We start from the raw sequence: 17,214 nt of genomic DNA on the forward strand, positions 1-17,214 counted from the left end.
GAAATATATAGGGGGAAGATATAGCTCAGTGGTAGAGCACGTGCTTAGCATGCACAAGGTGCTGGGTTCAATCCCCAAGACCTCCATTAAAGTAAATAATTTTTTTAAATAAATAAATAAACCTAAAAAAAGAGAAATATTTATAATATTACTACTCTGAGTTCCTGGGTACACACTGGGTTTTGTTCTAGCCTTTTATTAGTACAAGCTCAGGTTTGATATGGAAACATTTTTTATTTTTTATTTATTTTATTTTATTTTTTTGTGATTTAAGAACTTTATTTAGGATTAATCCATCATATGCTTAAGTCTGTTCTCATTTATTCACTAGGAAACACTTTTTAATATCACATCAGATATGAGTTCTCTGTATATCTTATATCTTATATCTTAGTCCTCAAAGTAATCAACGAATTTAACTCTTCTTTTAAAAGACTATTGCCAGGGGGTGATGTTCTTAAAAATTGGTGGCGGTTATACCTGTTGAAAAGTGGAGATCTTATACACATGCAGTCTGATAACGGATAGCGATTACCTTCTCTACAAGTCTGTACGCTTGGACCCGCGTTTTACATTTTGGTACATCTTAACTAAGGTAGCTTTACCTGAGGCCATGAATCACAGGAGTAGGCAGAGGTGAGTATTCAGGCAGTGCTGGGTTTTAAGTGGTGAGAAAGGGGAGTCAGGATCAATAGCCAGATGGCCCAAAGCTAGAGCGTTTACCTTCGTTTACCTTAGAGAAACATGCTGGTTTCAGAACTACTTAGCAGTTATATTCAGAGACCACTCCTCAGGGAGTCTAAACAAAGAATATATTCAAACCACAATTTTTCTAAAAGGAATTTTAGTATGATCAATTTTTAAACTCATGCTATCATAATTACAGAGACTTTTGGTAGCACAAGGCATGTGACGAGGGTGCGCTCTCTGGGCCAGGGTCACAGGCCATGTCACAGTGGCCCCGTCTAATCAAAGAATCATGGCACAGATGGTAACAGGTCCCTGCAGTGACATCACCGCAGTCAGTTCATTCCCGCAGCTAGCCCTCAGCTATCACACATTTTAAAACACTTTAATTTTTAATGCAATCAGTTACTGTTTTCACTCCTCGTGCTTTTTTTTGGAGTTAACATCTAAACTTTGGAAATGTTGCTTGGACCAGGTCAGGTTCAGACATTCCAGGTAAATAGTTTACTACATGAACAACCATGCTTTATATTCTTTTAAAGTCACTTTTGCACTCAGTTTTTATCAGCTGCTTCACTGACCATTCTAACATCCTTTGTCATAGAGGACAACAGACCGGAAGGTGCAGAGTACACGAATCCTGGAGAAAGACTCCTAGAAGATGGCTGTGTTCATCTGATTTCACTGGGATCCAAAGCGCTGATGATCCAAGTGTGGGCTGATCCCCCCAGTGGCTCTTTTATCTTTCGGTAATGATTCTCCTCCACTCCCCACAAATAGGTCATGTATTTAAATAATTTATGTAAGAGACATAACTGTGACATCGGATAATAAAGATCATTAGAGCCGAAAGAAAATTCCTGTTAAAAGAGATACAGCTGTTCATATAATCTTTGTAACAATATATTATTCTATCTAAAAATCTGTAATTAAACTCTAAAATAGATTATGTTAATTTTCAACTGCATTTTAGATTAAATATTTACGGACCTCTTATCTATGGAAATATTCTATCAGATTGCAATGGTCTTAACGATGTTGTTGGTATCAGACCACTTTTTCATGCAGATTATATATTTAATAGTCATTATCTAATAAGCTTAGATTCTCCTTACTATCTTGCCTTTTTTCACCATCTCCTTTGTTGACCAGTGTAGATACAATCTTCCATTTGTATTGGTATAAATAGTATGATGCTGTTTTTATAAAATTTTAAATAAATAAATATATTACTTGGGGATTTATGCTCTGTAAAAGTTACAAAGTGCTTTATGTAAATTATATCTTCATTCTCTCCATAATCCCTCAAAGTAGGTTAGACCAACAATATATCATAGCATCTAGACACTTATGTATAATACATATTAATTTTTGTATGAACCAGATATTAAACTGTAATTTCTAAAAGGGCAATGACTATATATGTAATAAGAAGAAAATTTTTTTTGCAAATTGAATTCTGAAAATTATTGCCCAAATTGTTAACACCAGCAAATGAGCCAAATCTATTTTTTAGTTCGTGAGGGAAAGTAACAGTGCAATGAAATAACTAAAGAAATTATGGTGTAAAACAAAGACCTGCTGACTTTTCAAGTTGGTTTAAAAACAGAACTGCTTTTTAATTTCACTTAAATTTCTAACATTACATTTGTTATGCATGTTAAATACTGAGATCAGAAATTTCATGCTTTCAGCCTGTACCTTTTCTTTTTTTGTGTAGTGTGTGCATGGATTCAAATGATGATGTGAAAGCTGTTTTACTAGCGCAGGTTGAATCACAGGAGAATATTTTCCTCCCAAGCAAGTGGCAGCATTTAGTACTCACCTACTTACAGCAGCCCCAGGGAAAAAAGAACATCCATGGGAAAATCTCCACGTGGGTCTCGGGACAAAGGTAGGAAACACTTTTGGTAAATGCTTACTAACTTTAGTGACAATTTTAAGTTTACTTATTATTGTAGTTTCTGAAGAAGATTACAGAAAACTATAGATAAAATTCACTGTATAATAATGTAGGAATCTTTGCCAAAGTTAGATATTTTTTCCTATTTACTGCTTTCATACAAAATCCATTTCCCACAGAAGTAATTGTTGAAAATTAATGTTTGGGTTTAGAGGAAATCTGAACATGTAGATGTTTATGCAGAATGTGTATTCCATCAGGGAACTGAACCTATAATTTAGTCCATCAGGCCTACATATTATAAAGGGAATCCTCAAGGAATTATTTAAATTAGGTGGCTAATAAAGCTAATACCTAAATTAAATCATAGGGTTTCAAAAGAAATTAGGATGACTAGAGAAAAATATAAGCCAATGTGACAGGTTATAAGATTAAGACAGAGCTCTCAGAATATACCAGGTGACAGATTTGGGTATTCTACTATATGATTTTCACAAACTAGGGGAACTGTGAGTCAGGTTCATAAGAAACATTTTGTGGAATGTCTTCATGTGAAATTTAACCCTGAGCTATAAGGTGTCCCGGATTTGTAAGAGGTGGGAAGTATTTCACCGAACAAAATGACGTCAGAGGGGCTACCGAATTGGAAACTAGTGTAGCAAGGAGCAGGCTGGCTGGAGTGACCAGTCTGAGCTGAGTCACGAGAAGGAGTGAACGGACTCAGTGAAGCTACGTGCCAGCAGGCTTTGATCCAAGACAAGGAGCCCAGATTTCATCAGACAGACTGTAAAATATTACATGCCCGTCATGTTGCAGGCTTTCTGCCAGGGGCTTCGCATAACCCTCCAGCTCTCTCAGAAATCTCTCCAAGTAGGTTAGACCATGGAGATAGCATGTGCCCTTAGCACAAAGGTACCTGTTTTTTCATTTGTTCATCAAATATTTATTGAGGAATTACTGTGCGCCAAGCTCAGGCTATGTTAGGCCAGGGGGCGTGTAACCAAACTCCCAGTCCAGTGAGGAAGCAGATGCCAAGGATACACAGTGAAATGAGTGTATACAAATTATGACAAGTTCCGTGAAGGTAACAAATGGGTCCCGAGACAGGGAATATCAAGTTTGAGGCTACTTAAGATAGATACATCAGGGAAGACCTATCCAGGCGCAGATTAAGCTGAGACCTGCGGGAGGAGGTGGGGCCTAGCCGGGTGGGCAGAGGAGAGGGCCTGGGGAACCAGGGGAAGGCAGGCCGGCACCGCCGCAGGGGAGGGGCTGCTGGAGGTGCACTTGCCGCTGTCCGGCTGGGGGATGGCTTCAGGGCAGCCAGGCCACACTCTGTCCCTCAGGAAATAGAATCAAGGCTTCAGTTTTGATTTCTTCATCTAAAAAAATACATGAAAATGTATCATTGAAGCTTGATTTCTACCTTCCGAATAAAGTATTTTCTGAGAAGTTCCGTCTTCACAACCACCTAAGCCTATGTGGCAGCTACAGCCAAACCCGGGAGTTCGTCCCAGAACCCGAGTTAGAGCAGCTGGGCTTGGGCTGCGGCTGCAAGTGGACAGCTTTTCCCTGATGCACCCTCATTTCTTGAGCTCTTGGCGGCGCGCAGGCAGTGTGGTGAGCACTCGACCCAGATGACCTCACATCGCCCTCCCAGCCGCTCTGGGCAGCAGGTGTACTTTACACGAGACGCAGCTGACACCCAGAGTGGGGACGGTGACTGACCCGAAGTCACGCCCACAGTAAGGAGGAGGACGGCTGAGACCCACCTAGAGTCCCGCCCAGGATGGAGCCCACGTTCCAACCCTGGGTGCTGCCGCCCCCAAGCTTCGGCGAATCGTGCCAGCCAACGAGACGCAGGAGTCATGAGCTAATCGTTGGGCGTTCTCAGGAGCGTCTGAGTGTCCCCTGGGCCAGTTCTGACGTGAGCATTGGCCCTTGGTTCCAGAGCACTCGCTTTTCACCCACCCACCTGCTTCCACACCACTTTGAAGGAATTTTTTGCCATTTGGTACAAGTTAATGATTTATCTTTTAATAGAGCAATGAGCAGGTGACCAAGGATGAATACATTATGCTGTTGATTTAAATTTGGCACGGTCTTTATCACTCTCTGACCTAGTAGAATAATTTCTACAAGTGGTACATTTTAAGAGGTCACTTTTAATAATACAAAATGACACTGAAAAATAACTTCCTAGTAGTTTCTATTATTTTTTATTTAATGAACAGCACACAAATCTGGTAGGACTACATGGCACATCGTGGATCATATGAATTATTTTAGTATTTGTTGAACTCATCTTGCAATGTTTTCTTTACCCTTAAAAACTATTCAGAAAGCCACCAGGTGGCAGTACTGTTTCAGTCACAGCCACTTGGTTCAAGAAAGAGATGCCAGTACAGTAACAGAAGTTACCTCACGATAATGGATGTCAGTTATACCTCAGTTTTAAAAAGTTAGCTTACATCTTTTTTATTAAAAATATTCCTATTAAAATAGTTAAATTTATATGTTAAATATGAAACAGAAAGCCTTAGGGAAAGTTTTTAAATAAATATAACAAAATAGAATTTCTCACTAAGAGCTAACCATTTAGCTTATTCTGAGTCCTTTGTCTTATTTACAAACTTTGTCTTTGTAAGTTACCTTAATTTTCTTAGTATAGAGTTAAAACATTTATAAAAAGGGGGTAGAGCTTGTCACTCTGCAGTTTCAACTAGACCCCCCATCGTGTGGGTCTCTTAGGAGAAAGCATTGCTTTACCTTTTCCTGCTCTGCCTTTTGTAAGGATTCCTGTACCTTTTTCCAGGAAGAAAAGCAGGAGACTAATCAACAGCTCTGTAATGACTTAGGCTGAAAAAACAAAATGCAAAGAAGCATTGGCATTTCATAGCCGTGTCAGGGCAAAGCCTGAAGAAGTGATTTTCTTTTCCTGTTTAGTTTTGAAGCCCTCATAGAGGACGTGAGAGTTTAGGACTCCGAGAGGGGAGACTTCTTGGTAAAATCAGGGAGGCAGGTAGAGTTGTATCTTAAACCAAGAAGGCGAATATGCAGAAGTCAGGAGACCAAGAAAACTTGCAGCAAAGTCGGGTCGCGCTTCCCGTGGCCTGATGTAGGGTCACCGGCATCTCGGTTCCGCTCCCCTCCTTGGGGGCTTTGCGCTGCCTGCACCTTGGACCAAGAGACAACAGAATCAGCCCTCCTCTCTCTCCCCATCACCAGCTATCTGATACTGACCGAGAAACCTGTTCAAGAATTCCCCAGTATTAAACATTCATACTTTTAAAAAGACTTAGTCCACGCTGAAGTGACTGATTTAACTTTGTTTTTAATGTAGGAAGCCTGATGTTACTTTGGATTTTATGCTTCCAAGAAAAACGAGTTTGTCATCTGACAGCAATAAAACGTTTTGCATGATCGGCCATTGTTCTCCATCCCAAGAAGAGTGTTTACAATTGGCTGGAAAATGGGACCTAGGAAATTTACTCCTCTTCAGTGGTATATTTTTTGCCTTCAAAGCATTCCAAATTTTTCTTTCAGTTAACAAGTATTAAACTAAGTAAATTATCCTGGACAGAACAGTAATCCCTGTTCCTGCACGTGGACTTAATGAGCACTGTGTTTCCTAGATTCCGAGGTGTCTTCTTTGAATAGTTTAACATTTTTATAATCTAGATGTTGCTTATAGTTGACACACACATTTAAAGTAGAGACGCACATCTCACCCCTCCCCCACCCCCAGAGGAGACGCCTGTGGTAACCAGTTTTATGACCCATGACAGGTGAGCTTAGACTGGTTGTCTCTTCTATTTATGATTTTAGTATATTGCTTTAAAATACCAAATTTTAGGAGAAAAAGAAATACATGATTTTTAAAAGTATATCTCTAAGCCTGGCCCATAGTAGCATTCAGACAGTGTTTATTGAATGGATGGATGGATGGAAAGAATAAAGAAACCAATCCACATTTCATTTTGAAAACAAATTTACTGAGGTATTTCCCAATTACTGGCGGAAAAAAGGCAAAACCAAACAAAAAACCTGCTTTCTAGCATCTATTTTTCAATTCATCTAATGTCTGTAGTTACCATAGGTTATTTGCTTATTACACTAATTTGGAAATTGAAGCTTTAGCAGTTTTGAAGATACAGTGAACGACTAAAAGAATCCAGCAAAAAAAACCACAACTCTGTGTTTCTTGCTTTTTATGAAAAATTTTGGTTGCCGTGTTTTAAGTAAGTAACTTTCTTTTTCTGCTGTTCAGGAGCTAAGCTTGGTTCACAAGAGGCATTTTATTTATATGCTTGTGGACCCAACCATACATCTATAATGCCTTGTAAATATGGCAAACCTGTGAATGACTATTCCAAGTACATTAATAAGGAAATTTTGCGATGTGAAGAAATCAGAGAACTTTTTATGACCAACAAAGATGTGGACGTTGGTCTTTTAATTGTAAGTTTTCACTTTATAAGTTTTAACTTTTTAGTAACTTATTTATGTTTATTGAATATGTCATTAACAGTGAATTCGCTCTCTAAACTTTCTCTTTTTTGTTTCTCAGCATTTTCTTTCCTTAGAGATATTTTTTTAAATTGAAATACTTTGACCTCAGAATTTGTTTCCAGGTTTCAAATTTTTATCTCCTTTTTCTTGAAACTGTATTTCTATACTAAGTATCAGTTTAGTTTAGGTTAAACCTATTAATCATTCAAGAAAAATGTTTATGGTATAATGAAAACATAACACACGTTAGCATAAAAAATGCTCATTATGTTTCCTTTCCATACTTATAAATAAATACTAAGTTTTTATTTATATTAATTTTAATTGCATATATTCAGATTTTAGACTATTCTCTAATATTGGTTACAACTAGGAATTTTGCTTTCAAATTATTGCTAGTGTTGCTTATATAAGACTCTCAGATTGCATTTATGCATTGTTCTAATATTTTGTTATACTAATATTCAGATTAGGGGCTTGTGATGGATACTTTCCATTATAGCAACTAGGAAACTGCCCTTCACCGTCTTAGAACATCCACTGAAAGCTGGTGGATCTGGCCGTGAAGCTATGTTCCTCCTGCTCCTGCTTTCTGATGAGGACCTGCAGTTATAGGTCCGAGAGATTTCTTACTTGAAGGACACTGCTGTTTGGGGGTGTATTTTGTTGTTGTTGTTGTTGTTGTTAATGAGGTGTATATTTCACAACCAAAATAAATTATGTTTTAAAGCTGTAACATTTGACTAAAGTAAAGGAGACGTTCTAGGTCAGTTACTTTGTAAAACGTGTAAGTCTTAAGTGGTATTAAATACATATCTGTGGTAAAATAGACATAGAACAGATACCTCTGGAATTTAACTAAAGATCTGATTCCAGGCACACGATCTTCTTCTCCCTAGAGAGCACTTAAAGTTGGGGGTGGGGGCATTTTGGCTATCCACTCCTGCTGAGTGGGGGCTAGGGTTCTGAGTGTTCTCCAGTGCCTGGGCGATGGTGCACAGCCAAGAGTCAGCCCCCCGAAAAGTCCCACCGTGGGCAGAACATGCTTTAGTGACATGGTTCTCAAACCTGAGTGCACGTCAGAGCCACACACAGATTGCTGGGCCAGAGTTCCCGGTTCAGTAGGTCTGCGTTTTTAACATATTTCCAGGTGCTGCTGCTCCTGTTTGGGAACCATGCATCAGGCATCTAAGTGTTTGTAGAGGTAATGATTTTAACTCTCTAGTTTTTAGTTAATCCATTTGTTTTCACAAAAAAAATTCTTAATCCTTTTATTTTGCCTGAAAAGAATATAGGTTATGAGTCATGAAATTCAGCGGTCACAAATGAACATTATACAGGTTCTACATGAAAACTCTTCTTAGAAAGCAGTTTTTTTTAAGGCTGACTTCCTAATTTGGGGTGAGGCATGAGTGGGCTGCCAGGCAGAGATGGCGCCCACCCGGCACGGCGCTGGGTCAGGTGCGGCTTGCTTCGGGTCATCAGGAGTTTTACCTGGCTTCTGGTGGAGACTGTCGCAGGTGTGCAGGCTCGTTTCACGCAGCGTTGTCACACACAGTCAGCTGTGCAGCCAGCAGTCGGTGTGCAGAGATGCTCGGTGACGCCCGATGAAACTGTGCTTAAATCACCGCCTGCCGACAATGATCAAAGCCCAGGGCCCCCACTGGCTTCTGTGCGAGACCTGAATGCACAGGGCGTGGTTTCCCTAAGCCGCAGCTCCTGCAGCTGCCTCCGCTGAGAACACCTCAGAGTCCATTTTGCATTTAAAGTTGACCATAGTTCTTAAAGCAGTTAATAGAATACTTGACAGCCAAACTCTGATCAAAACTACGCCCTGTGTGGGAGCAATATTGAAAATTCTATTCAGTTTTAGTTGGGTATGCTAATAGTTTGGAATTTAATTCTGGTAGAATGATCTAGAGTCATGTTTAAATCAGTAGCCAGCCCATGAGCAAATTCAGGACGAAATACATTTGAATGCTTTGACCCAGAATTCCCATCTCACAGGGCTGTAAAGATTGGTTGTTATTTATAAACGCAGAGCACAGTGCCCGGTACGCAGTGAGTGTGGTATGTGACTTAGCTGTTGTTATTAGTTATTGTAGGTGTAATTTTATGTTTATTCTAAAATGATCAAAGCTGGAATGTTCTCAGCCGTGCCGTCGTTTACATGTATTGATCACTGCTGCATGGAACTGATCTTTCCCTTTGTGGGGAGACGTCTCTGTTTAGTGTAGTGTCTGTCTTTTTTAAAACAGAAGAAAAGATTTGTTGATTGTCTTTTCACTTTGAAATATTCATCTCCTTCTAGACAGCTTGCTGTTTAAACTTTGTTTAGTCACTGAAGGAAAGTATTTGTGTTTCAGGAAAGCCTTTCAGTTGTGTATACAACTTACTGTCCTGCTCAGTACACCATCTATGAGCCAGTCATTAGACTTAAAGGTCAAATGAAAACCCAGCTCTCTCAAAGACCCTTCAGCTCGAAAGAAGTTCACAGCATCTTATTAGAACCCCACCATCTGAAGACGCTCCGGCCCACTGAGTGTAAGACCGTTCAGGGCATTCTGCATGAGATCGGTGGAACTGGCATATTTGTTTTTCTCTTTGCGAGGGTAAGGATCACTGGTGATAGTTTCATCTAAAGAGAAGCTGCTTCTTTATTGTGAAATTTTAATATTTCTTTTTGATAACAAAGCTGTACATCAACTGTATTAAACCTTAAAGATTAAAAATGTACATAGTGTTTATGGTTAGGATGTCATCAAGCTTTCTGCCACAGATAATTTTTTGATTAAAATTTCTTTTTAACTTATGAAGATTTTGGAAGTTTTCTATTATCCAGATATATGGTTAGAACAATTAAGTGTTAAATGTACAAGACTTAAAATTGCCAATGGAGAAAAAAATGCATACTATAGTAAAAATATAGAAGAAACGTATTCTTTGAAATAAGGTTTGTGGAACTTGTTTTTCCCTTGAAGTTTGCAGAAGCATGGAACAAAGACAAAGGGCAACAAATAAGTACAAAAATAATTTATTCGGATTTGAGATGTTCTTTTTAAAAGGGAAGGAGAAATAAAAAGATTGACTCTTGTCATGGGTACTGTTTTAGAAACACTTGTTTAATTATCAGTTCTATTTGGTCGTCTGAGGGCAGGGGCAGTGTCCTTCCTGATGGAGAGCAGGAAGGCAGTAGCTCAGGGATTGCTACAATCCAAGCAGGGGTGCAGATGGGCCCACTTCGGTACAAATTGTTTCTGCTTCCTTGTGCTCTGTGTCCTTGTTTAATTAGAGCATTTCTGATCTTCTTTCAGCCTCAGAACTTTATCTTTAAGTGTAGCTTCTGCCACATTATCATGCTGTCTCCCTGGCTGGCTTTCTTCCTTTAATGGGACCACATTTGATTAATTTTACAACGAGAGATGTCAGTGGTCGTTATTGGTGGTACTGTTCTTGTAAACATTTTGTGAGCATTTGACCCATCGTACTCTACGCTGTCTTTCTTTTCGTCCTCTTACTTTTTTAAACTTTTTTTTTGCATCTAGTATCTAGTTGAATAGATTTTACCCTAGTGTCTTAAAATTAAAAGCTTTTCATTTATCTTCTCGTCAGCATTTTGTGATTTACTTTTATAGCTTTGTATAATTTTAAAATGTATATCCTTGGTTTTTCCTCTTTCATCAAGTTATTGAATATACATGTGTTATGATCACTGTTACACAGTGACTACATGTGAGAGAAAATAGTTAATTTTTTATCTTGCATACACATAGAATCTTACAAATAAGACTTTTAAAGGATATCTTTATACTTAAAAGCTTTGTTCAGTATCCTTCCTCTCCTACAAAAATAAAATTTGGTCTCCTTAAAATCCTTACACACGTAGGCTGCCTTCTGAGCCTCATCTCCACCATCCAGCCAGAGCGGCAGCTGCAGCCCCCTGGATGGACCATGAGCCTCCGGGTTTAGCTGTTCCCCTCTCTCCTGACCGTGCCTCACCCCCGGCCCCTTTCACCCCCACCTCCTAGGCTGGCACCCTCGTTCCAGGCCGTCTGCTCCATGCAGGCTCCCCAGCTCAAGCGGAGTGGAGTCAGACGCATTTGTGTGCTCTCCTGGCATTCATGTTGTCCCACTCTCCTTTGGCTTTTTGCATGAGAAGAAGGTGTGTATTTCTTACATGTAGTAGTTTCCAGAAAGCACTGGGGGACTTGAAGTACAAGGTACAGTCCATAGCTTTTATACAGACGTCTTCTCTTTTGAGCAGACGGCAGGCCGCACTGGAGGCAGGTACATGCCTGCTACTTCATCTCCCACAGCACATAACACACAGCCTGTTTGTTGACTGACTGACTAATCATCAAAAATTTGAGGCATTTTGCTGACATTTCAGATCACTAATAAAATGCTACTGACTTCTAAGGTTATCAGTGTTATTTGAGTCAATTTATAGAATAATTAAGCGACAAAAAAACATGGAATTTATGTTCTTAGTTTCTTTACAGTTCTTAAATAATAACAAACTGTCAGCAATAAAAGACAAGCGTTCAAATGAAACTGATGGATTGATATTACATAATGATAGATAGACATGCAGGTTAAATTTTTTATCACAACAAATTAGAAAAAAATATATCTACTTTTTTTTTAGGTTGTGGAACTCAGTAGCTGTGAAGAAACTCAAGCATTAGCACTGAGAGTTATCCTCTCATTGATCAAGTGCAACCAACAGAGAATACGTGAATTAGAGAATTGCGATGGGCTTTCCATGATTCACCAGGTGCTGGTCAAACAGAAGTGCGTTGTTGGCTTTCACATGTTAAAGGTGTGTTCTCATAAAGTTGATTTTCACTGTATACGAAAATAGTTTCATACACAGTGGTACTTACCGCTTCAGTGAAGTCTCCAGTAGAGTTTTGTGTTTCAGTTATTCCTGAAGAAAACGAAGGAAACCCGGTAGTATGTATTTAATCAAATGAAGGCTCTTCTGGGTCTTTTTCATCATTTAAACAATTACATTTCAATTTCCTTTAAAACATTTTAGAAGACTAAAAGAAGAAATGAAACTTAGAGATTTTAGGTCTTCAAGAGCCAGCGGTGTCTCCTCGGCTGGCCCCTCGTTCTGTAGGTCAGTGAAATTGAGACCCACGGAGACACTGCTGTTGGCTTCAGCTCCCGCAGTCGTGGAAGAGAACGCAGTTCCCCAGACACCTGGTGCTGTCCCAGTCCCGTTAGGCAGTGCTGCTACAGAGCTAGGTTCCTAAAGCCATATTGTGTTAGCTTTTATTACGACCCAGCAGTCATCATATGTTTAAGTACTTTTCTAACTTAACGCGTTTGGTGACAGTGTGGAAGTGTCTGTCTCTGAAGGTATGAGGATGAAGGCGAAGACCTCGCCTCCTCTCGTGCTCCTGCACCCCTGCCCTTCAGGCTGTCAAGATACTTATATTTATGGCATGAATACTTTTTGAAAAAATTTTAAAAATAAAAATAGGATGTGGTTTATCTTACCCCATATTTGAAATTAAATAATCATTTATAAGTATTTGACATTTCAGGGTTTTCTAAGTATTTGAATTGTGTTGCAAAACAAATTAAAGCTACTTTGTGAGATGTTGTCATTCACTAGTTTTCCTTTGAATTTTATGTTTTGACTGTGATGATTGAAAGCTGAATATTTCTGTTGTATTTTTGGACTGATTATTCACGCATCTTGTGTTAATGCCTTTTTCCCATAGACCCTTCTTGAAGGTTGCTGTGGTGAAGACATCATTCACATCAACGAGAATGGAGAATTTAAGTTGGATGCAGAGTCTAATGCTATCATCCAAGACACTAAAGTGCTGGAGGAGCTCCTGCTTGACTGGAAGATATGGAATAAGGCAGAGGCACGTGTTTTTTTTTTAACAGTGAAAAGCGCTTGTCATGGGTTTACCCCCTTAGCAGTCGGTGAGCATACGGTGCAGTGTCAGCTGTGTGCACGGCGTTGTGCAGGAGCTCCGCGGAACTTTTTCATCTTGCTTGACTGAAACTCTGCCTGTTGAACAGCAGCTCCCACGTCCCCTGCCCCTAGGCCCTGGCTACCCCGTCCTGCTTTCTGTTTCTGTGAGTTTGATCACACCAGATACTGCCCACTTGAGCAGGATGGTTCTGTTGTTTCTGTGACGAGCTTGCTGGCTTAGCCTCATGTCCCCCAGGTCCATCTGCGTTGTAGCGTGCCAGGAGAAGTCTGTCTTTTTTAAGACTGAATAGTGCCCCATTGGATGCATAGACAACAGTCTTCTTTTTATCTCCTCCTCCGTGGATGCACTTAGGTTGCTTCCACATCTTGGCTGTTGTGGATATTCTGCAGTGAACATGGATGTGCAGAGGTCTCTTCGAGATCCTATTTTCAGTTATTTTAGATGTATACCCAGAAGCACGATTGCTAAATCAGGTAGTAGTTCTATTTTTAATTTTTTGAGGAAAGTCCATACTGTTTTCCATAAGAGTGGCACCATTTTACAGTCCCATCAACACTGTGCAAGGGTTTCAATTTCTCTACTTTGTCGACAATAATTGTTATTTTTTCATAGAGGCTATTCTGTAGGGTTTGAGGCAAGAGCTTGTGGTTTTGATTTGCATTTCCCTGTTGATTAGGGATGATTGTCTTTCCATGTACTTACTAATCTTTTCTGTGTCTTCTGTGGAGGGATATCTATTCAAGTCCTTTGACCTTTTTCAATTGTGCTATTTGAGCTTTTGTTAGTGAATTGTGGGAGCTCTTTATATATTCTAGATATTGATCCCTTATCTGATACATGGTTTGCAGATATTTTCTCCTGTTCTGTAGGTTACCTTTTCACTCTGTTGATTGCTTCTTTTGCTGTACAGAGAGGCATGTACTTTTAAATATTCACTTATCATTCTTCTGGAGAACAGAACAAATTTACTACTACAGTGTAATGTTAGATGTAAATGGAATCTGGAGATTATTTTCTGTGCAAGGGTTTGAACAGCCATGGGTAACGCTGAGCTGGAGGGTCAGCACCAGAACTGGGCTGCTGGGAAGAGCTAGAGCTGATCTTCGGCTGGAGAACTTGGGGCTCATTCGAAGGGGACTTGCCTTTACCATAAGCTCTGAAACGGGATCCTGCCAGGAGTGTGGAGAGTCGGACCAACCAGAGGGAAATGGACACACTTCTGAGGAGGGGTGCCATGTTGCCGGGGAGTCATAGAGGGGCCAGTACTCAGGGCAAGGCTGTGAAGTCCTGGCTTCACCGCAGGCAAAAGCTAAGGAGCCTGGCTTGGTCTTAGGTGCAGGCAAAGCATCTCCACAGCTGCATGGGTGGGGGCTCCCGGGGACGCAGCAGGGAATGGACGTAGGGCTGCTGCCTCTCCGCCCTGTGCGGAGCACGGTCTTCAGAGTGTGGTTCCTAGAGCCCCCTTAGCTCCAGGCCGGAGGAGGGCCTAGAGCTGCTTAGAGGGGACGGCGCCGTCATAAGCACAGCTAACTGAGGACCAATCCCAAGGGTATGTATGCCTTTAGAATTTTTTTAAAGTTGGTTATTTCCAAATTTGGCAACGCTTCCCCCTGATTTACTCATTATCAATGGTGAGTTGTGAAGCTGAAAGACACTTTTCTAATCTATGATTAATGAAAACAAATTTTGAACGTGCTAGAGGAAAGACAACTATTTTTCTATTCTCCCTATATAAAATTATTTTAGAAAATTACTGTTATATGAAGAAGCAGTCATAGAACATGCTGCCAGAAACACAGGGGAAGCTTCACAGAGCTGTGTCAAGCAGCTCACTATTGCTTTTGCTGCATTTTGTGATATTTGTCAGTTTTTAAAACTTTCTATTTTGCTATGATTTCTTTTCTCATTCTGAATAAATACTTTCAGAATTTTAAAAATCCATATATGTGTATGTATAAAAATATACATAGGGCTGCAAGGAGAGAAACAAATGAACATAGACAGTATATGCAAACAAATTGGATCAAAGGCAGTGTAAATATAAACGTGTGTAAAAATATAAAATTATAGACTGGAAGATCAAATCTTAATTAAAAGTTGGACAGCTGTTTAACTTAGTATTTCCAAAGAGGAAATTTTCCAAAGAGCTAATTTGAGGTTGTTTAATTTAAAAACAAAACATTTTTTGTTGAATTTGAAAGCGATATGCACAAATACTTCTGTGGGCTTGAAATTAGATTTTCTTCCCTAATGATTTTTTTACCTGAGTTGTTTTGTTTCTTGTTTTGGGTGGTTTGTTTGCTTCGGCTCTATTCTCGTTTGCTCCTATTCTTCAGGCATAAATAAAGTTTTCATACTTGGGCTGCCCTGTCTCCCAGTTTTCATATGTCTTTCTTTTAGGGCACTTTGGCCCTGTCTTACGAAAAGAGAGGCCTTGGTTAGGACAGCATGATTGAGTCTGTGAACTCCTTGACCTTTCATTACACATTTCCATCAGACAAGGGCAGGAGAAACAGCAAGGCCTGCAACCCGAGCCAGTTAGTTTTGCTTTTTGTTAACAGCGTTGTTGAAAGATTATTTGCGGTGATAAAATGAAGTGAAGGTTATCTTCCCATAGTACTTATCTAGATAAGATTCCTTTTTCTCTATTATTATTTAAAATTGATTCAACATAGGAGAAGCATTTTAAAGAACCTTAAAAGAATAGTAACTACTGTTTGAAAGTGCACATTTAGTAATTGTGCAGAGAGTTCTATTATTTGGACTTAAACGTAAATTAATCCAAAAGTGGAGAATTTCTACACTGTCAGTAGCTTTTTTCAATTTAGTATAGTTTGGTCTAAAATTATTTGATTAAGTGCTGTATACACAAAGTAGCATTGAAGTCTTTACATTTTTAGTAATGCTCTTGAAAATAAATTGTTTGTAAACAGTTAATATTGATGATGTGTTTCTCTATAGTGAATAAATCCCCCAGATAATTTATCTTTTGAAAATATTGTGAATCATTTAATGCCGCAGAAAGGTTAATGTACTAAATGAAGCACCTAATGCAATACTGCATTCAGCATAAGTATCTAGAAATGACCAGTTGTCAAAAATAATAATAATAATAATAGTCTGGGAATAACTTTTAAGATTTGCTTTTTCAGACAGATTTAACCTTTGGCCCTGCGTGTACACGCAGTGTTAAACTGCTGTATTGTGTGCTTTCTAACAAGCACGCAGCGTGGTTTTCGGTGACCGTGTGCTGACGGGCCTGTGTTCGTCTCCTCAGCAAGGTGTCTGGGAAGGCCTGCTGGCAGCCCTGGAAGCCCTCATCCGAGCAGACCACCAGCAGCAGGTGTTTAACATTAAGCAGTTGCTGAAAGCGCGAGTGGTTCATCACTTCCTGCTGACCTGTCAGGTTTTGCAGGTACTTTTCATGTGACTTTACTTCTGGAGTTATTTCCTGCAGTCATTTATGTTTAATAGCTCAGTGCTATGCACTCAGACTTCTGTGGGACTTCCCATGAAGTTATTTTCTGTGTTCCCTTCTCTCCAGGATCCCCTCTTTGAACGAATAGTATCGGAGGTTTTCAGCGCCTGCCTCTTGTAGCTTGACCTTTATGTTGTCACCATTCCTAACTCAGTGAAAAAAGAACAGCTACTGAATTTCTGAGATGTTTCTTTCTGTTGGGCTAAAATAATAATTTGATAGTCACTTGAACATCAACAATAGTGAAATTTTAACTTGTTCCATGTTCCTTAAATAACAAGTACAAGTATGTGTTGTTTTAATAAGTGTATTTGTTGAAGATCTGTTTGATGTACTAGAATTAGTATATTGAAAATATATCACAAATATAATGTCAAAAAGTGGCCCTACCTTCACCAGGCGCTTTGCAGAGCCTGTGCTGTGGCCTGGCTTCTAGTTGAATGGTTCTCTCTGCCTTCGCAGATTCCCTTTTTCCAGCGGGGTTGGTGAGTTGGGCCGTTTTCAAGTCGGCTTGTTTTCGTTGCCCAAGGCAGACATTAGGTCTTTATCTACTCGGATGAGTCCAGAGGCCCCATGGGATCAGTAGCGTTGCCTTCATTTGACATCCCTTTGTTCCCGTTGCGCTGGTGCCTTCTCACTGTTCTTGGGGTAAAATTAAAAACCTACAACTTCTG

General features: G+C 39.7%; 1 protein-coding gene across 1 annotated transcript in view; it reads left to right on the plus strand.

Annotated features, from left to right (window-relative positions):
* LYST (lysosomal trafficking regulator) overlaps window positions 1-17,214 on the plus strand; it is a 159,518-nt gene that overhangs the window by 53,952 nt on the left and 88,352 nt on the right. The window contains exons 13-20 of the mRNA XM_064487841.1: window positions 1,292-1,436; window positions 2,408-2,581; window positions 5,934-6,094; window positions 6,861-7,051; window positions 9,469-9,714; window positions 11,751-11,924; window positions 12,838-12,987; window positions 16,340-16,477. Coding sequence (XP_064343911.1) covers window positions 1,292-1,436; window positions 2,408-2,581; window positions 5,934-6,094; window positions 6,861-7,051; window positions 9,469-9,714; window positions 11,751-11,924; window positions 12,838-12,987; window positions 16,340-16,477 — 1,379 coding nt within the window. The remainder of the gene's footprint in view (window positions 1-1,291; window positions 1,437-2,407; window positions 2,582-5,933; window positions 6,095-6,860; window positions 7,052-9,468; window positions 9,715-11,750; window positions 11,925-12,837; window positions 12,988-16,339; window positions 16,478-17,214) is intronic.

This window comes from Camelus dromedarius, chromosome 8 (assembly GCF_036321535.1).
Source record: "Camelus dromedarius isolate mCamDro1 chromosome 8, mCamDro1.pat, whole genome shotgun sequence".
Classification (NCBI taxonomy): Eukaryota; Metazoa; Chordata; class Mammalia; order Artiodactyla; family Camelidae; genus Camelus; species Camelus dromedarius.